A 21,756-nucleotide genomic window follows, 5' to 3' on the forward strand; every position below is an offset into this window, starting at 1 on the left:
GAGACTGGCCTGGCTCACAGAGTGAAATCCTGTCTCTACTAAAAATACAAAAATTAGCTGGGCCTGGTGGCACACACCTGTGGTCCCAGCTACTTGGGAAGTTGAGGCACTGAGAATCGCTTGAACATGGGAGGTAGGGGTTGTAGTGAGCTGCGATTACACCACTGCACTCCAGCCTGGGCGACAGAGTGAGACTCTGTCTCGAGAAATAAATTAATTAATTAATTAAAAGTGAACTCTTTACCTCTGCCCTCCTCCGTCACCAGCCATGTACACAACCTTGCAAGCCACATCCTTCTTCTGATTCACCAGCTCAGTTAATGGCATCACGGTCCAGATGCTTGTTTAAGCCAGAAAACTGGGCGTCCCCTTAATCACCCTCTTCTCACCATCACTTACAACTTACTTATTACTCATTTTTGTTAATTTTCTTTCAGATATTTGAAAGTCTACCACCCAACCACATGCCCATTTTCACTTCTGTAATACCTCACTTCTCATCTTTTTTTTTTTTTTGGCAGAACCACCAAAATCATGCTCCTGGTTCTAGTTTTTTTTTTTGAGATAGAGTGTCACTCTGTCACCCAGGCTAGAGTGCAGTGGCGCAATCTTGGCTCACTGCAACCTCCGCCTCCCAGGTTCAAGTGATTCTCCTGCCTCAGCCTCCCGAGTAGCTGAGACTACAGGCGCATGCCACCACACCCAGCTAATTTTTGTATTTTTAGTAGAGACGGGGTTTCACCATGTTGGTCATGCTGGTCTCCAAACTCCTGACCTTAGGTGATCCACCCACCTCGGCCTCCCAAAGTGCTGGGATTACAGACATGAGCCACTGCTCCCGGCCTCCTGCTTCCAGTTTTACCTGGCTCCATCAGATTTCTATTTTGATGTCAGAGTGAGCTTCCCAACATGTAAGTCTGATCAAGGTGTGATACCATTCAGGACAAATTCAGTCCCCTTAGAATGGCATATGAGGCTTTTAACCATTCTGGTCCTTGCTGCTCTCCTCAACCTATCTTTTGCCACTCCTCTTCTATGTCTGCTTTGTTTTCCAGACATATTGAACCACTTGTGGTTTCTTGAGTGAGCCATTTTTCCTCTCATCCTTTTGCCACTGCAGATGTTTTTACTGCTGCTTGGAATTCACTTGCCCCCTTTTCACATAGTTTCCCCTGAAACTCAACCTTGAAGACTTAACCTCTAACAGAGAGCCCTCATGGTTCTCCCCTGCTCATCGGTCCCCACCCAGAGTAGGCAAGGGGCTTCACCTCTGGGCTCTCAAAGAATCTAACTTTTGCCTCCATTATGGCATTTACCATAGTTTGTTGTAACAGTTTACATACATGTTTGTGTCCCCAGCACTCCTCTGAGTGCTTCTGCAACAGTATCTCCCATCTCTGTATCCCCATGACAGCAATGCTCAACAAATAACAGGTGTTCAATAAATGTACAAAAGAGGGAGAGGGGGAGAGAGGTAAGGAGAGAGATGTTGGAGCCCAAAAATGAAGATACGGTTGAATCTCAAACAACTAACTTGCTGCCACGATTCTAATTTTGAAAATTCAGCCTCCACAGACCAGACAGATGTTTCTATCCCATATATCTCCAAGACATCACAACATGGACTAAATGCTAATGCATTTGTCTGTAAGCTCAAATGTTTTTGATGGAATAAAAGTAACAGTTGGCCAGGCACGATGGCTCACGCCTGTAATCCCAGCACTTTGGGAGGCAGAGGCAGGAGGATCACGAGGCCAGGAGTTTGAGACCAACCTGGCCAACATGGTGAAACCACATCTCTACTAAAGATAGAAAAAATTAGCTGGGCATGGTGGCACGCGCGTGTAATCCCAGCTACTTGGGAGGCTGGGACAGGAGAATCACTTGAACCCAGGAGGCGGAGGTTGCAGTGAGCCAAGATGGCGCCACTGCACTTCAGTCTGGGTGACAGGGAGAGACTCTGCCTCAAAAAAAAAAAAAAAAAGCCAACATTTAACTGGCTTCTCTGACACTGGTTTGTATATTGAGCTAATTTGTTCAATACTTTTTATTTGTTTGTTTGGTACGTTGGAGATGTCAGGCCCCTTCCAGAAAGGCTTACTCCTTTCAAATATATGTCATTCTCATATTATCCCAACTATGGATGCATTTCGGTTAATCGGCTTCTTTTTTTTAAAATATAAAGTCATATGTGCTACAGTAAAAATTAATTTCCAAGTAGATTTATTTTTCTTCTAAAATCTAGCTAAAGTTATCCTTATGAGAGAAATTAAAGTAGGGCCGAATAGCCGGGTGTGAAGAATTTTGGAGTATGAGGCCCTTCACGCTTAGGGCAGAACTGGGTGTGGCATGTACCAAATAGGCCCCCCAAATAGTCTCTCAAATGCTATATACAATACCAGTTATCAGATTCAGGCTTGTACTTTTCCACATCCCGGCCTGAAAATAAAGGCTACTAGATCTCATTATTTACTATATTTTACTAAATTATACTAAAAAATTTAAAGATGTCTTCTAAATATATTAAATATATTCCATGATTATCTGTCAATGGTTCTCACAGTGTGGTCCCTAAACCAGCAGCATCAGCATCACTAATCTCTGGCCATAACCCAGACCAATGAAATCAGGGACTCTGGAGGTGCACACAGCATTCTGGGTTTTTTGGGGGTTTATTTTTATTTATTTTTTTGAGACAAAGTTTCGCTCTTATTGCCTAGACTGGAGTATAATGGCGCGATTTCGGCTCACTGCAACCTCCACTTCCTGGGTTCAAGCGATTCTCCTGCCTCAGCCTCCCGAGTAGCTGGGATTACAGGCGTGTGCCACCAAAACCAGCTAATTTTGTAGTTTTAGTGGAGATGGGGTTTCTCCATGTTGGTCAGGCTGGTCTTGAACTCCTGACCTCAGGTGATCCAACTACCTCAGCCTCCCAAAGAGCTGAGATAACAGGCATGAGCCACTGTGCCCAGCATAATCTGGTTTTTAACCAGCCCTCTAAGTGGTTCTGGTGCATGCTGATGTTTGAGATCCACTGCTCTATATTATCTTCTACATTCTGTTTTTGTTCTATTAATATTAAATATCAGCTTTTGTAAACATTATGCATCAAAGTAAATGTCTTCATTTTATAGGCAAATCCTTTAATCTCATTTTCCCCACAAATATCAATATCTAGCATATAATATGTATTTAATTGATAATTGAAAATATCTATCTGATTCATAACATATTCATGTTGTAAAGGATCTTACAAACTGAGGTCTTGAATCCTACCTGAAAGCTGACTATTAATCCTATTTTAAAACATCTCTTAAGCAGTGATTCCAATTTGTTTTGTAGTTTTTTTTTTTTTTTTTTTTTTAACATGGAGACTCTGTCACCCAGGCTGGAGTGCAGTGGCGCAATCTCAGCTCACTGCAACCTCCGCCTCCTGGGTTCAAACGATTCTTCTGTCTCCGCCTCTTGAGTAGCTGGGACTACAGGCATGTGCCATCATGCCCGACTAATTTTTCTATTTTTGTAGAGACAAGATTTCACCATGTTGGCCAGGCTGGTCTTGAACTCCTGACCTCAAGTGATCCACCCGCCTTGGCCTTCCAAAGTGCTGGCATTACAGGCGTGAGCCACCGCACCCAGCCATGTTTATAGTTTTAAAATTTTGTGACCCCTGCTTTGTCATACACGTATCCCCAACATAACATAGAACATTTTTTTTTTTTTTTTTTTTTTTTTTTTTTTGAGACGTCGTCTTGCTCTGTTGCCCAAGCTGGAGTGCAGTGGTGCGATCTTGGCTCATCACAACCTCTGCCTCCCAGGTTCAAGAGATTATCCTGCCTCAGCCTCCCGAGTAGCTGGGACTACAGGTGCATGCCACCATGCCCAGCTAATTTCTGTATTTTTAGTAGAGATAGGGTTTCACCATGTTGGCCAGGCTGGTCTCAACCTGACCTCATGATTTGCCTGCCTGGGCCTCCCAAAGTGCTGGGATTGCAGGCGTAAGCCACCGTGCCGGCCGCACAATTTCGTTTTAAAAACCGTTAAGTAGGCCGGCGCAGTGGCTCAGGCCTGTAATCTCAGCACTTTGGGAGGCTGTGGCCGGTGGATCTCTTGAGCTTAGGGGTTCGAGACCAACCCGGCCAACATGGCAAAACCGCATCTCTACAAAAAAATATAAAAATTAGCCAAGCATGGTGGAGCATGCCTGTGGTCTCAACTACCCGTGAGGCTGCGGTGGGAGGATCACTTGAGCCCAGGGGACAGAGGTTGCAGTGAGTCGATATCGTGCCACTGCACTCCAGCCTGGGCAACAGAGAGAGACCCTATATCAAAAAAGCAAAACAAAAAAACTATTAAGTAGAAAACACTAGGCTGGGCACAGTGGCTAATGCCTGTAATCCCAGTACCTCGGGAGGCCAAGGAGGATGGATCACCTGAGGTTAGTAGTTCAGGACCAGCCTGTCCAACATGGTGAAACCCTGTCTCTACTAAAAATACAAAAATTAGCTGGGTTTGGTGGTGGGCACCTGTAATCCCAGCTACTTGGGAGGCTGAGGCAGGAGAATCGCTTGAACTTGGGAGGTGGAGGTTGCAGTGAGCCGAGATCATGCCACTGCACTCCAGCCAGGGTGACAGAGCAAGACTCCATCTAAAAAAATAAAATAAAATAAAAATAAAAATAATTAAAAAAATAAATAAAAAGAAAACACTAAATTTCTTTTGATAATTTAATACATCAACTCTCAACTCTCTGGAAGTGCCTTCTAATACCCACTTATTTCTTCTTTAACCTAAGTTCCTAGTGTTTTGTCTAATAAGTGGAGAACAGCTGGATACCATTTCTGTCTAACAACCCTTCATATACTTGAATGTAATCATTATTCCCTCAGTCTTTTTTCTAAACAATCTGGGTCGCTTAACCTTTACTCAGTCTGTTTCTCAACTCTTTAATCATCTCACAGCCCTCTGAAGCCTCTCCAAGCAGTCCACAGTCTTATTTATTTATTTTTTGAGACGGAGTTTCACTCTTATTGCCCAGGCTGAAGTGCAATGGCACAATCTCGGCTCACCCCAACCTCTGCCTCCTGGGTTCCAGTGATTCTTCTGCCTCAGCCTCCCGAGTACTTGGGATTACAGGCATGTGCCATGCCACCACGCCCAGCTAATTTTGTATTTTCAGCAGAGATGGGGTTTCTCCATGTTGGTCAGGCTGGTCTTGAATTCCCTACCTCAGGTGATCTGCGCGCGTTGACCTAACCAAAGTGCCGGGATTACAGGCGTGAGCCACCTCACCCGGCCTCTTCTCTATTTATTAATGTCATGATATATGCTACGGACAGTCCAAAACATCATTTGTGTATATACAATTGATTAAAACGTATCATGATTTTCTATATATAAAAAGTGTATAATTTAACATTCTTTAAAAATATTTTTTTCTTAGGAAATAAAAATGTAAGCTCTTATCTTGTGCTCATGTATTTGCTGTGCTGGATTCAGAAAAGAACATTTTAGAACTAAAAGGCAAAGGAGATCACTTAACTTCCTCATTTTACAGAACTCAAGGGCTTGGGAGGTTAACCTGCATCATCCAATATGGCAGCCGCTAGTCATATTTTAACAAAAAATTCAGTTCTTTAGTCACATTAGCCACTTTTCAAGTGCTCAGTAGCCACACATGTGGCTAGCAGCTGTGGTAAATAGCACAGATATAGATAATTGTCTCTTCATCACAGAAATTTCTCTTGGACAGTGCTGGTTTAAATGATTCGCCCAAAGGAAATCATTAACCAGTGGCAGAGCCAGAACTTCCAGTTCCTAGTCTAGAGATATCCCACCATACTATCTACTACCTTTTAAAATAAGATGAAATATGAGCAATTACATCTCTAATATACAAGCATTTATTACGTTTATGCAGAAAGCATTGTGGTAGGCATGGATCCTGACCCCAAAAAGGTTGTTTTTGCTTTGTTTTGAGATGGAGTCTTGCTCTGTCGCCCAGGCTGGAGTGCAGTGGCGTGATCTCGGCTCACTGCAAGCTCCGCCTCCCAGGTTCACGCCGTTCTCCTGCCTCAGCCCCCCCGAGGAGCTGGGACTACAGGCGCCGGCCACCACGCCTGGCTAATTTTTTTGTATTTTTAGTAGAGACGGGGTTTCACAGTATCAGCAAGGATGGTCTCAATCTCCTGACCTCGTGATCCGCCCACCTTGGCCTCCCAAAGTGTTGGGATTACAGGTGTGAGCCACCAGTTCCGGCCTTTCTTTTTTGTTTTATAGACAGGGTCTCACTATGTTGCCCAGGCTAGAGTGCAGTGGCCACTTACAGGCATGATCATAGTGCACTGAAGCCTCAGACTCCTGGGGGTCAAGCGATCTTCCTGCCTCAGCCACCCCAGTATCTGATAGTACAGGCACAAGCCACTTGCCTTGCTCCAAAAAGGTTTTAAAAAGGAAATTACTTTAGACTAGGCACAATGGCTCAAGCCTGTAATCCCAGAAATTTGGGCAGCCGAGGTGGGCAGATCACTTGAGGCCAGGAGTACAAGACTAGCCTGGCCAACGTGTTGAAACCTCGTCTCTACTAAAAATACAAAAATTAGCCAGCTATGGTGACATGCACCTGTAACCCCAGCTACTCAGGAGGCTGAGGCAGGAAAATCACTTGAACCCAGGAGGCAGAGGTTGCAGTGAGCCGAGATCGTGCCACTGCACTCCAGCCTGGGCAAAACTGGGACTCTGTCTCAAAAAAAAAAGAAAGAAAGAAAGAAAGAAAATCACTCTAAATAGGATTGCTGCCTATACAGAAAATGACATACAGTTTGGTCACATTTTTCCTTTTGGCCTCTAGCTATTTAATGTATTTATGTATATAAATGTGTATATGTTTTACTGAAATATCTCCAATCCCTTTGACCTTCCCTGGGACATCAGATACTTCTCAGCTCATACCTCAATTTCTGCAGCCAATTCCTGGCTGGTTTCACAGGCTCCATACAGCCTTTCCTGTTTCTATCAATCTTCTTCAATTCTACAGCCATTTCCCTCAAGTACCATTTTCACCCTTGCTCACCCACTCAAAACTGTGTTTGATCACTATAGTGTATCATACACTAAAAACAATCATGATGAAGTTAACAACAATGACTTACGTTCGTGTGACACACTTTTCTCAAGGCTTCCACACATCATCCTGTTTCATTTAATTCCTGCCCTTCTCTCTGGATATTAAAGCCTTCAATCAACTGTTGCTCTTTTATTTCACAAGATTGTTTCTTGTTAAATATTTCAAGTAGATCAAGGCTGGATGCAGTGGCTCATGCCTGAAATCCTAGCGCTTTGGGAGACCAAGGCGGGAGGATCACTTGAGGTCAGGAGTTTGAATCACCCTGGCCAACATGGTGAAACCCCATCTCTACTAAAAATACAAAAATTAGACCGGGAGACTGAGGCATGAGAATTGCTTGAATCCGGGAGGTAGAGGTTGCAATGAGCTGAGATAGTGCCACTGCCCTCCAGCCTGGGTGACAGAGCCAGACTCTGTCTCACAGAAAAACAAAAACAGTCAGGTAGATCTATTCTAAAAGTTCTATAACTAGGAGGCTGAGAGTCTCCTTGACTTTCCCAGTTCAATCCATCAGCAAGTAACATTGGTTTCAGGTCCAAAAGTACATCTGGATATACCTACTTCCTTCCATGTATATTAGTTTGCTTTAGACTGTCATAACTAAGTACCACAGATTTGGTGGCTTAAACAATAGAAAGTTATTTTCTCACACTCCTGGAGGCCAGAAGTCCAAGATCAAGGTTCCAGCAGGATTGCTTATTCTAAGACTTTTCTCCTTGGCCTGTAGATGACCATCTTCTTCCGGTTTCTTCACATGATTGTCCTTCTGTGCTGTGTTCTTCTTCCTCTTATAAGGACAGCAGGCAAATTTAATTAGGGCCCACCCAAATGACCTCATTTTGCCTTCATTACCTCTTCAAAGGATCTATCTCCAAGTATAGTCCCATTCAAAGGTACTGAGGATTAGGATTTCAACACATGAATATGGGGGACAGGGGCCCACAGTTCAGCTCATGACACTCCATCGTCACCGAAACCATCCTTGCTCAAGCTGCCCTCATTTGTCGTTAGACCGTGATGCTAGTTTCCTTGCTTCTGCATGTCCTCTTGAATCCACTTACCACATAACTGCCACAGTGATCTTTTGATCTTTCAAAAATGTATAGCACTCTCTTGCTTAAAATCTTGTACTGGTTTCCCATTGCACTTAAGTTAAATTTCAAACTCCCCTCATTGGCTTACAAGAGGTATGTGATTTATCTTTCTACCTTTCCAACTTCAATTCATGCCACTTTCTTTCTTGTCGACTTGTTCCATCCACAATGACTTCTGTCAGGTCCTAGAACATAACAAATTCATTCCATCTTGGAGCCTTTGCATATGCTATCATTGTTTTCGAGAACATTAATATGCTTAAGTCTCAATTTAATTCTTAACCTCCTTAGAAGAATCTTCTCAGACTTACCACTATTATTTCCTAGTATAATCATAATTTATAATTACTTTATATATTTTACTATATTTTTCGGTCACTAGATTGTAAGTTTCTTCGAGCCATGGTAATGTGTTTTGTTCACCACTGTTTCTCCAAGCTTAGAATTGTGTCTGGCACACAATAAACATTCTTTGAACAATCTACTCTTTTGGCAGATCTCTTGCTCTATTCAAGAAAGTTTGTAATTGCACATTTATTTCCTACCTCTGCACCACAGCATGGAACATTCTTTCTACCTAGAATTCTTTCCCCCTCTAAGCCAATCCATGGCTATCATTTCTTTTAAAATAAACCTCAATTCCCTTCCCAAGGAAGCCTTTGACTATGGTCAATCCTTGACTGTCATCTCTCTCTCTTGGTTTCCTTAGAACTTCACTGATATGTCTAAATTTATATTTATTAAGTACTTAAAAACACAGTTTTTTCTTTTTCTTTTTCTTTTTCTTTTTTTTTTTTTTTTGAGATGGAGTCTGGCTCTGTCACTCAGGCTGGAGTGCAGTAGTAGCGCTATCATGGCTCACTGCAACTTTCACCTTCCAGGTTCAAGTGATTCTCTTACCTCAATCTCCCGAGAAGCTGGGATTATAGGCACCCATCACCATGCTCAGCTAATTTGTGTAGTTTTAGTAGAGATGAGATTTCACCATGTTGGCCAGGCTGGTCCCGAACTCCTGACATCAGGTGATCCACCCGCCTAGGCCTCCTAAAGTGCTGGGATTACAGACGTGAGCCACCATGCCCGGCCAGTTTTTTCTACAAAATGTTTTATTTTACAGTATATTAAAGGAATAAAGGGTGCTAGTTGATTAAAAAAATTGGCTAAGTAAAAGTTAATTTAAAAGTTAACTTATACTATCATACATGATTTTACATTACTATCACCCTCATACCTTTCTAATAGCAAAGCCGATAAAGAATATAATTTATAGGCCGGGCACGGTGGCTCATGCCTGTAATCCCAGCACTTTGGGAGGCCAAGGCGGGCGGATCACAAGGTCAGATCGAGACCATCCTGGCTAACACGGTGAAACCCCGTCTCTACTGAAAATACAAAAAAAAATTAGCTGGGCATGGTGGCAGGTGCCTGTAGTCCCAGCTACTTGGGAGGCTGAGGCAGGAGAATGGCATGAACCTGGGGTTGGAGCTTTCAGTGAGCAGAGATTGTGCCACTGCACTCCAGCCTGCGTGACAGAGCAAGACTCTGTCTCAAAAAAAAAAAAAAAAAAAAAAAGGAATATAATTTATAGATCCATAGTGTTTGTTAAAGCCCCATGAGGTTACTTTTTTCTCTTTGCCAAAAAAAAAAAAAAAAAAAAAAAGAGAGAGAGAGAAAGCATGAGGAAAGAAACATAAGCAGGAATGGTATTGCTTCTCAGCCTTTTGGCTAATATCAAACGTAGCAGGAATGGTAAGTTTCAACCTTACTTAAACCAAGTTTAGCCTGCTTATTCCAATGAACTTGGCACGTGTACCAAGTCAGGAGATTGAAGACTTACCTTAGAGGATATCAGGTATACTAGCTACTAGAGTTTACCAATTGGGACACTGCTAAATGTGGCACTAAATGTAGCTTTTAGTGTTAATGAATGCAGCTTTCACTGTAAAAGAATACTGTCTTTTATTCTTTCCTTTGTTGTTTTGTTTTCGTCTATTCTTTTCTTTCTTTTTCTCTCTGGTTTTTTAAACTAGAGGAGTAGAGAGTGGAGTAGTCATCCCCAACCCTGGAGTTGCCAACCAGAATGAATACACATTTTAAAGGCAATATACGAAATAAAGCTCTATCTCATAAACAAGTTAGAGCAATTAAAATAATACCATTTTGGCCTGGTGCGGTGGCTCACGCCTGTAATCCTAGCACTTTGGGAGGCCGAGGCAGGTGGATTGCCTGAGGTGAGGAGTTTGAAACCAGCCTGATCAACATGGAGAAGCCTCGTCTCTACTAAAAATACAAAATTAGCCGGGTGTGGTAACGCATGCCTGTAATCCCAGCTACTGGGGACGCTGAGGCAGGAGAATTGCTTGAATCCGGGAGGCAGAGGTTGCAGTGAGCCGAGATCACGCCATTGCACTGCAGCCTGGGCAACAAGAGAGAAACTCTGTCTCAAAAAAAAAAAAAAAAACAAAACAAAAACTTCAGGCTGGGCACAATGGCTCTCGCCTATAATCTCAGCACTTTGGGAGGCTGAGGCAGGCAGATCGCTTGAGCTCAGGAGTTTGATATCAGCCTGGGCAACATGGTAAAACCCCATCTCTACCAAAAATACAAAAAATTAGCCGGGCATGGTGGTGTGTGTCTGTGGTCTACTCAAGAGGCTGAGATGGGAGGATCGATTGAGCCCTGGAGTTCGAGGCTGTCGTGAGCCAAGATCATGCCACTGCACTCCAGCTTGGGTGACAGAGTGAGACCCTGTCTAAAAATGAAAATAAAAATGAAAACACCACCATTTCACATTCATCATATTGAAAAAAAATACAGATTTGACATATACTAAGTGTTATCCAGAAAGCTGTAAAATGGGAGTTCTTACATCCGTAGTGGGAGCATAAATTTGTGCAATCATTTTGAAGAGCAACTTGTCAATATCTAGTAAGGCTGAATATATACTACTAACCAACAATTCTATCAGATAGAAGCCTAGAGATCTAGGAGCTCAAGCCCAGCCTGAGCAACACAGACAGATCTCATCTGTAAAAAAAGAATGAAGGCTTAGAGAACACTTCAGAGGAAGACATGCCCAAGGATATTCATTCCAGCATTATTCATGCAACCAACATGTCTAACAACATGAGATGGATAGGTATGGTAAGGCCATCCAGTTAAAATGGATAAACAGGCTGGGAGCTGTGACTCATGCCTGTAATCCCAGCACTTTAGGAAGCTGAGGCGGGCGGATCACCTGAGGTTGGGAGTTTGAGACCAGCCTGACCAACATGGAGAAACCCCGTCTCTGCTAAAAATACAAAATTAGCCAGGGTGTGGTGGCAGGTGCCTGTCATCCCAGCTACTCAGAGGCTGAGGCAGGAGAATCACTTGAACCCAGGAGGCGGAGGTTGCAGTGAGCCGAGATTATGCCATTGCACTCCAGCTTGGGCAACAAGAGCAAAACTCTGTCTCAAAAAAAAAAAAAAAAAAGGATAAACAGGAGTTATTTGTATCAACACAGGTAAAATTTGAAAAAATGCTGAGTAATAAAGGTTTGCAAAAATTTTAAAGCAGTATAATATATAATATATATAACAGTATATAATGTTAATAGAAACATATGTAGTAAAAGTATAAAACATACAGAAGGGCTGGGCGTAGTGACTCACACCTATAATCCCAGTACTTTGGGAGGCTGACGCAGGAGAATCTCTTGAGGCCAGGAGTTCAAGACCAGCCTGGGCAATATAGGAAGACCTCACTCTTTAAAAAATTTTAAAAGGCCAGGTGTGGTGGCTCATGCCTGTAATCCCAGCACTTTGGGAGGCTGAGGCAGGTGGATCATGAGGTCAGGAGTTCAAGACCAGCCTGGCCAAGATGGTGAAACCTCGTCTCTACTAAAAACACAAAAATTAGCTGGGCAGGTGCCTGTAATCCCAGCTACTCCAGAGGCTGATGCAGAAGAATCATTTAAACCCAGGGGCAGAGGTTGTAGTGAGCTGGGATCCCGCAATAGAGTGACACTCCATCTCAAAAAAAAAAAAAAAACCAATAAAACAAAACAAAACAAAACAAAAATTAGCCAGGTGGTCCCAGCTACTCGGGAGGTTGAAATAGGAGGGTTATTTGAGACTGGGAGTTTGCGACTGCAATGAGCAGTGTCCGCACCACAGCACTCCAGCCTGGGTGACAGACTGAGACCCTGTCTCAAATAAATAAATAAATAGATAAATAGATAAATAAAAAAAATATAAAAATAACAAATATCAGATATATAGTAAGGCCACGAGCAAGGTCGCTGTGGTTATAACAAGGTAATATGAGATATCATTGTGTTGTTGGAATTGTTCATTATCTTTTTATTTCCATTTATTTATTTATTTATATTTTATTTATTTATTTATTTGAGACAGAGTCTCATTCCATTGCCCAGGCTGGAGTGCAGTGGTGCCATCTTAGCTCCCTGAATTCTCCGCCTCCTGGGTTCAAGTGATTCTCCTGCTTCAGCCTCCCTAGTAGCTGGGATTACAGGCACCCACCACCATACCTGACTAATTTTTATACTTTTAGTGGGAATAGGGTTTCACCATGTTGGCCAGGCTGGTCTCAAACTCCTGACCTTAAGTGATCCACCCGCCTGTGCCTCCCAAAGTGCTGGGATTACAGGCATGAGCCACTGCACCTGGCCTTTTAAAAATTTTTTTAAATTTATTTTGGAGTCGCACTCTATTGCCCAGGCTGAGTGCAGTGTCATGAAGAAGGCTAACTGCAGCCTCAACCTCCTGGGCTCAAGTGATACTCCTACCTCAGCCTCCTAAGGAGTTGGGACTAGAGGCACACACCACCATGCCTGGCAAAATGTTAATTTTTGTAAAGGCGAGATCTTTCTATGTTGCCCAGGCTGGTATTGAACTACTGGGCTTGAGTGATCCTCTCGCCTTGGCCTCCCATAGCCACTGTGCCCAGCCTCGGTTCATTATCTTGACTGTTCTAATGAATAGAAAAACTTACACAGGTGATAAAACTGAATAGAACTTAATATACATACCACACACACACACACACACGCACGCACAAATGAGTACAAGTAAAACTGGATAAATCTGAATAAGATAAGTGAGTATCAATGTAAATATTCTAGTTATGATATTACACTACAGTTTTGTACAATGTCACCATTAAGGGGGAAACTGGGCAAAGTATACAAAGGATCTCTGTATTACTTCATACAATTGCATGTGAATCTACATTTGTCTCAAGAATTTTGATTTAAAAATGTTAAATATGGTAAAATTTTAACTGTCAAATCTGGGTGGAGGGTATGTTATGTATTCCCTGCACTTTTTTCATATTTAAAAGAAAAAAGCAACATCTGGAACCCACTACAGAACTGATTCAATCACCAGAAGTAGAAGTAGAGATCAGCCATCTATATAGACAGTCCCCAACTTATGATGGTTCAACTTGAGATTTTTCGACTACAATCGTGCAAAAGTGATACACATTCCATAGGGACTGTATTTCAAGCACCCAGGCAACCATCTTTTTCACTTTTAGTACAGTTTTCAATAAATTACATGAGATGAGATTCAACACTTTATTGTAAAATAGGCTTTGTGTCAGATGATTTTGCCCAGCTGTAGGCTAATATAAGTATGCCAAGCACATTTAAGGCAGGCTAGGTTAAACTATGATGCTTGGTACGTTAGGTGTCTTAAATGCATTTTTGACTTCTGATATTTTCAGTTTACAATGTGTTTATTGGGACATAACCCTCTCATAAGTTCGGGAGCATTTGAATTTGTAAAAAGTTTACCTCATTATTCTCAAGCAAAGGCAGGATTGTAAATCATTTGTTACTTTGGAGTAAGACCAAATTGGGCTCAAATCCTGGACCCAGCAATCACTTGTCCTGTGACCTATGGCAAATTACTTAACCTCTTTAAGTTTTAGCCTACTCATATAAAGTGGAAATGTAACAGAACCTTGGTAATCCACTTTTTGGGATATATAGCATATCTTCTGCTTCCATAACTATAAGCACATCCTTGACTGATGCAGGAAGCTAGCTTACTCCTTTTCCTAATGTCAGGCAATGCTGCTCATATACAGTGCTGCTCCTCTTATTCTAGTAACTGCTCCTCCCCATTTTGAGCTTAGCGTTCTCGTTACTCCTTCCATCTGGTTGTCATGTTGTTGATTCCACCTCTGGATGAGTAGTATGTATCTCAGATCTGGCCAATCTGAAGCTAGCATTTCTAAGGCTGCAGGGATTAGTTAACAGATGGTCACAGTACCCCACTTGAGCCAATGTGACAAGATGGGATTTTTGTTGAGATTCTTGGGAATCTTGAGATAGATGTTATTTTCCCACTGGTTTTTTAGAACTGACAGGATGTATGTTAGGTATGCTAACATTTTTGTATGTGCAAAGACACAAACTAAGAATGGAGTCAACAGAGAGAATATGAACTGAGAGAGAAAACGGGTCTTGCATTAAATCAGACCAAAAAGCAAGCCAAACTACTATGAGACTCTTCAGTGATGTGGGCTAATGAATTCACTTTTTGCTTAAGACAATTTGGATCAAATTTTATTTCACTTATAACCCCAAAGATTCTACTGACTTAACCTACTTTGAAAGGGTAGTTGAGAAGATTAAATAAAGTAAGACATGTCAAGCACTAACTTTGACTAGAAACAAATACAACAGGCTGGGTGTGGTGGCTCATGCCTGTAATCCCAGCACTTTGGGAGGCTGAGGTGGGCGGATCACGAGGTCAGGAGTTCGAGACCAGCCTGACCAACATGGTGAAACCCTGTCTCTACTAAAAAATTAGTTGGGCATGGTGGCAGACACCTGTAATTCTAGCTCCTAGGGAGGCTGAGGCAGGAGAATCGCTTGAACCCAGGAGGCGGAGTTTGCAGTGAGCCGAGATCTTGTCATTGCACTCCAGACTGAGTGACAGGGTGAGACTCCGTCTCAAAATAAATAACTAAATAAATAAATACATATGTACATACATACATAACATAAATAACAACAATAATACTGTCTTTCTACTTCCAGAACTATACCCTTTGACTTATAAGGGATGCTAGTTTGTTCCTGTTATTAATGTCAGACAATGCTGCTAGTATAAAATAGAAATAAATAGGTAATCTGATTTGTTGCCAATTAATATTTTAACCCTTCAGTTAATACAAGGGAGAAAGAAAAGGAAATCCCTACAAAACTTTAAGTTTCTTTGGAAATATACTCCTGCCTGTGGAACAGTTTAATCTTTCTTGACTTTTGCCTTTCTTCAAGGTACCTTTCCCCATTCTTTGTTTCTTCAAAAACATTACCTAATAGGACTTCCAGATCCATTTTGAAGAATTTCCTGACTACTTCACACAGGCACGATTTCTTCCGAAATTTTTTTGCAGTTATGGTCTTTGCTAGACATCTGATACTTACGTGCTGTTTTATACTATTAGTAATACTAACATGTATGATTGCCTTATGTCTCCAACAAGACCAACTTTCTTGAGTAATTGAGTCTTTCTCTTTCTCACTGCACCTAACACAGTTATGGGCACTAGAATGTAAGCTCCCTAATTTAGAAATTTTTGTTCATTGGTGTATTTGCAGTGCCTAGAAAGTGGCCAGAACATAACAGGTAATCAATAAGCATCTGTGGGGCTGGGCGTGGTGGCTCACACCTGTAATCCCAGCAATTTGGGAGGCCAAGGTGGGCAGATCACTTGAGGTCAGGAGTTCAAGACCAGCCTGGCCAACATTGTGAAACTCCATCTCTACCAAAAATACAAAAATTAGCCAGGTGTGGTAGCGCGTGGGGGTAGCCCCAGCTACTTGGGAGGCTGAGGCCCGAGAGTGGGTTGAGCCCAGGAGGTGAAGGTTGCAGTGAGCTGAGATCGCGCCACTGCACTCCGGTCTGGGCGATGGAGTAAGACTCCGACTTAAAAAAAAAAAAGCACCTGTAGGATGCATGAGAATGAACGGTAGTTCTTTAAATTTTCTTGTTGATTAACTGGATGACTGAGAAACCTTCAGGGTAGATAGTTTTCCTTAAGAAGCCTCCAGTCTGTTTCTAGAACCTTCAGACCAGTTTTCAAAGTTTTAAGGACCAGCGCTAGTTAGAGATGAGTTGGAACAAGGATGACAGACCAGTGAATCTGAATACAAGGAGAGCTCAGGACAAGGGAGCTTTCCTCTCTGATCACAGCTTCCTATCACAGTTCCCACTTTCCAGTTCTTAATACGTCAAACACCAAAATTTAATAATTCACACACTCTGCTACCCATTTTGGGGCCATATTTGATTTTTTTTTCTATCGAGCATTCTGTTGTCCCATACTTCATGATGCCTTGAGATGTTACCATTGCCATGAGCTCAGTTCAGTTAATTCTGTGCTTTGACAACTACTATATACCTCTATTTGATCTTTGGACTTTTTTCACCCCAATTTATCACTGCCTGACTGATCTTTCTAGAGTATCACTTTCATGATGCTACTACCCCAATTCAAAAGTCCTTAACGATTGCTGTACATCACCTACTTAAAAGATTTCAATGTCTTAGCTTTGTGCCCACAGCCCTCAGTGACCAAGTCCCCAGTAATCTATCTTCCCTGTTATTATCCAGAACTCCAGAAGAGAACTTACTAGTTTTAACTACTCAAATATACTCATGTCACCCCAAATCACCTTGTTTTTGTATCTTTGAATTTATTTTTGCTCATGTGACCCAAATATCCCAACTTCTCTAAGTCCTTCTTTTTAATGTCCAAATTACAATTCTGCAAGACTCCTCTCTTTAAGTAGCTTTTGGAATTTTTGAAGAATGTTCTCAGAAAGGCTCAGAAAACCATTCTGTGGTCACTTGTCACCATGGCCAGTTGTCTCACTCCAGACAACCCCTCTTCTCTCACTTGATCACAGTTTGCTTTTACAAAGCTGGCTTCTACGGGCTGTGGCTGCTGCTCTCTAGGGACAATTTTTGCCACATGCATATTCCTGGGCTGCATATCTAATCCCATGCTGGGCAGCTAAATCCAGACTACAGTATGAATCCAGACTATAATAGTTTGCAAAATTTAACAAAAGGTTGAAGTATAACTAGAGGGATGACTGTACAGTAAATTTAAGGTGGGCACTAGGTATGAAGGCTGCTAGAGTCCGCCAGCTCAGCCCCCGCAGAGGAGGCTTCCATGCTGACGATCTATGACCTTCAGCACCAACCTTTCCTCTCCCTCACTTTCCACACTCTGCACAGTTGCACTTCAAAGGCCAGTTTCTCTCTACCAACAGTACTCTGTCTGTCAGAGAATGGATATTTATTGTCTTTCAAGTTCTAGACATTGTGGACACAAAGGTAAACAAAATAGACACAGTACCTGTTTTCATGAAAGATATTAAACAAATTATGACAAGTAGCTGAGCAAATAGTTCCAAGTGTACAAATGCTGCCAAAGAAATACCTGGAGTCCATGCTCAGGACCTCTACATTCTCTGGGGCCTCCAAAGAGGAAGAACCAATTTTCCCATCTCTTATACTCTATCTAGTCAAATTAATAATAATCTGTACAAAAGCAATTCTGGCCCCAAGAAGACAGCTCTTTACATTATCATGTAGACAGTTCACTGTTTCTCTTTTTTTTCTTCATATTTTCTCAGTAGAGAATGAATGCAGCCAAAATTCATGAGCAGTTAAACTATGTGCCTGTCATCATTGAAAGCCCAACATATGTATTAATTTATATAATTTTCCAAAAAACTTACGAGGTAGTCCTATTTTTTTATTTTTATTTTTATGTTTTTTTTGAGATGGAGTCTTGCTCTGTCGCCCAGGCTGGAGTGCAGTGGTGCAATCTCGGCTCACTGCAACCTCCACCTCCCGAGTTCAAGCCATTCTCCTGCCTCAGCCTCCCGAGTAGCTAGGACTACAGGCACCCGCCACTACGCCTGGCTCACTTTTTTTTTTTTTTTTGTATTTTGTTGTAGAGATGGGGTTTCACTGTGTTAGCTAGGATGATCTCAATCTCCTGACCTCGTGATCCGTCCGCCTTGGCCTCCCAAAGTGCTGGGATTACAGGTGTGAGCCACTGCGCCCTGCGAGGCAGTCCTATTATTTTTTTCCATTTTATAGAAAAGACAATTCAGGTGCAGAGAGTTAAGTAACCAGCTCAAGGTCACACAGCAAGTAATGGTAAATTTAAAAATCCAGGCAACCTGACAGCCCAGCCCAAAGTCTTTATCACTACTCTATTATGCCTTACAATACAGATAATTTGCCTAAACACAAATGAGTCATCAAATGATTTTTCCAAAACAATGGAGCAATCTTTCCTCAAAGGTCCTATCTACCTCCACCTTTAGAGCTGAGAAAAAATAGTGGCAATTCCTCAGTATCACTTTCCCATCTTTTGCCTCTGCACTTTCATCTGAGGGCCAGGCCTAGAGTACTCTGCCACATCATGCACTCCCTTCAACTGCTGTTCTCTTCCCTTGTTGAAATCCCACCGGTCTTTCCACAGAAGCCAGACTAAGCCTATCTTAGTTCAGAGTGATCTCTTCTATCTCTGAATTCATGTGACAATCACTATTGGTAGTCACACTCTTAAACAGTACCTTCCTAAATAGGTTTATAGGGAGTGTATGTTTCCCCAAAGTAAACTGCCCAGTGCCTTGCATAGAATTGGTGTTCAAAAATATTACTGATTGGCTGCTTGATTGATCGAAAGGGTCTCCAGGTCATAGGGAACTGTGAGGTAAGCAGCAAAGCTGGTAGCAAACAGACATTTCAGTTCTTGATTTTATGTTTTTATGTAATTAAAAAAATCTATGGGTATTATGAGCATATCTGGAAAGTAGTTATTCGTTCAATAAACATTTAATATGCCAAGGCATTGTGCTAGGTATTAGAAGTAAAACATACTCTTTCTCCTGAGCTCTATACCCAAATTGCCAGCTGCATTCCAGATTCAAATCTAGGTTCAAGTCCAATATAATCATCTTTATCCCACAACACAGAAACACATCTTTCAAACTTGCTCCTCCTCAAAACCTCAACATTTCTTACAGGCTTCCCATGACCCATGGGATATACATCAATGATTTTTGCCATCAAAAAAAAAAAAACAAAAAACAAAAAACAAAAAAACAAAAAACTAGGTTATACATTCATTCTATGAATGAAATACGGAACAGTACTAAGATAACCTGCTTCTCACTGTTTGAACAGCCTACTAATACCATCAGGCCAACTTTCTCTGTTTACATGTAGCTCTTGTATTAGCTGTGGGACAGCTGCAGCCTTAATTTATTATGTGATAAAAGAGTTTACGACTACTTTCAGAACCTTTTTCTTTTTTTTTTTTTGAGATGGAGTCTTGTTCTGTTGCCAGGCTAGAGTGCAGTGGTGCAACCTCGGCTCAGTGCAACCTCCGTTTCCCGGGTTCAAGTGATTCTCTTGCCTCAGCCTCCTGAGTATCTGGGACTACAGACATGCGCCACCACACCCAGATAATTTTTGCACTTTTGGTAGAGACGGAGTTTCACCATGTTGGCCAGGATTGTCTCGATCTCTTGACCTCGTAATCTGCCCGCTTTGACCTCCCAAAGTGCTGAGATTACAGGCGTGAGCCACCGTGCCAAGGCCCAGAACACTATTTTTTTATTGAGGCTTTTAAGTGGAACAAATAAAGCAAAAGAATTGTTATGCTTTTCCTAGCTTTAGAGATGTAAACGTTTGTGCAATGAAGAAATGTAATTAAATGAAACAAGTTAAATAAACTAACAATTTATATTAATGATCCATAGTAGAAATGTTTAGTTTTCTGCTGCATTTGCAATCCAGAATTAATTAGCTTATAAATTAAAATACGTGGAAAATTGAGGATTCACTTGAATCACAATGCAAATCAGAACTAGATTTCTAGTTACAAGGAATTCCTTGTAACTTTTGTAAAAATTCCACAATTTTTTTGGTATAGATTTTATTAGGGATGAAATTTGATCCCCGGTTAGTATTCCACACAAATTTTTAAAAAGGTATCTTGGTGTTTGCTTTCTTCTGCTCTAAGTAGGTTCCTTACATTTTTCTTGAATTAATTTGCAAAGTAAATGTTTATCTATTAGTGTTAAAAGAGAAAAATGATAAATAAAAAATAGTAGAGGTACATAATTTGAAAGAGCATTAAGACATGTCTCCCACACCATAACAGTGGTATAAAACATGAAGATGACGCCTGATAGGATCCACAATAAAGTAAGAAAATGTCTGTTCATGATTCTTTGATGAAGGATAGCACATACCAGCAGAATCCTGAAAAAGACAAACCTAAATTATTATTATTATTTTTATTTTATTTATTCATTTATTTTGAGACAGAGTCTTGCTCTGTCACCCAGGTTGGAGTGCAGTGGCACCATCTCGGCTCACTGCAACCTCTGCCACCTGGGTTCAAGCGATTCTCCTGCCTCAGCCTCCCGAGTAGCCGGGATTACAGGCGTGTGCCGCCACGCTCGGCTAATTTTTTGTATTTTTAGTAGAGACGGGGTTTCACCGTGCTAGCCCGGATTGTCTCAATCTCCTGACCTCCTGTTCCACCCGCCTCGGCCTCCCAAAGTGCTGGGATCACAGGAGTGAGCCACCGCACCCATCAACATTTAGGGCATTCTTATTTATCTGCCCTATAAATGATGGTTTGACAGACTAAGAGAACTGTGTTCTACTCCATCTGAGTCACAGATTTAGCTCTAAAATAAGCAGGCAATGTTATTAGATACAGATGACAGAAAGGAAGCCAGGGAAGAAAGTTCAAACTGTTCTCCAAACAAAAGCATACTCTATCAACTTTTAATTTTAACAAAACTCTAAGTAACATTGTCTTTTCTCCTAGGCATAACATTGTCCTAATTGTTAACTCCAGTTGTAACAACTGTATTAACAAAAAGTAATTAAATTCTTTGGTTGCAAAAGTTCTCTCACACTTACATAGGCTGAAACTTTAAAGACAGAAGAGGTAATTTGTATTTTCTTGGTTTGAGGATTCTTTCGAACACTAAAAAAAGGAAGAAAAGGTGCTTTTAACATAAAATAGGCATTGGCGTATACATTTAAGTAATGATCCCTTTTAGTATTTACATATTCTTATTCATATAGAACATGGAAATACATACCATCCAACTAAGTGGTTTGAAGAAATGGCATCTGAGGCTTCAACCAAGAATGGGCAAGGTCAACTGAATTGAAATAGCAGAAAATTGAATCTTACAGTTAGAAGGTTTAAAGTCAGTCTGAGACCCAGATGATGAAATTAGCTTCACAGGCTACAGAGACAATTATTGGACAAATGAGGATTCGTAAAAATCAGACTGAAGTGTAGACAACCATATCGGGTAGATAAAAGCATGCTAGACTGAAGACTTAAACAGTGTAAATACAAATGCTAGTTCTGCCACTGACCTGTTCTTTCACTTTGAGTAAGATTAACCTTTCTGAACCTCAATTTTCTCATATGTAAATTGGGAATAATATGTTCCTT

General features: G+C 41.4%; 1 protein-coding gene across 2 annotated transcripts in view; it reads right to left on the reverse strand.

Annotated features, from left to right (window-relative positions):
* Positions 1–20,188: 20,188 nt before the first annotated feature.
* CFAP300 (cilia and flagella associated protein 300) overlaps positions 20,189–21,756 on the reverse strand; it is a 35,487-nt gene continuing 33,919 nt past the window's right edge. For both annotated transcript variants that reach the window (XM_003910591.2, XM_009187165.3), the window contains exons 6-7: positions 21,207–21,273; positions 20,189–20,534 (exon numbers count right to left, since the gene is read on the reverse strand). In XM_003910591.2, the coding sequence (XP_003910640.1) occupies positions 20,406–20,534; positions 21,207–21,273 (196 nt within the window). In that variant the 3' untranslated portion in view covers positions 20,189–20,405. The remainder of the gene's footprint in view (positions 20,535–21,206; positions 21,274–21,756) is intronic.

The sequence above is a fragment of the Papio anubis genome, chromosome 12, assembly GCF_008728515.1.
Source record: "Papio anubis isolate 15944 chromosome 12, Panubis1.0, whole genome shotgun sequence".
Taxonomy (NCBI): Eukaryota; Metazoa; Chordata; class Mammalia; order Primates; family Cercopithecidae; genus Papio; species Papio anubis.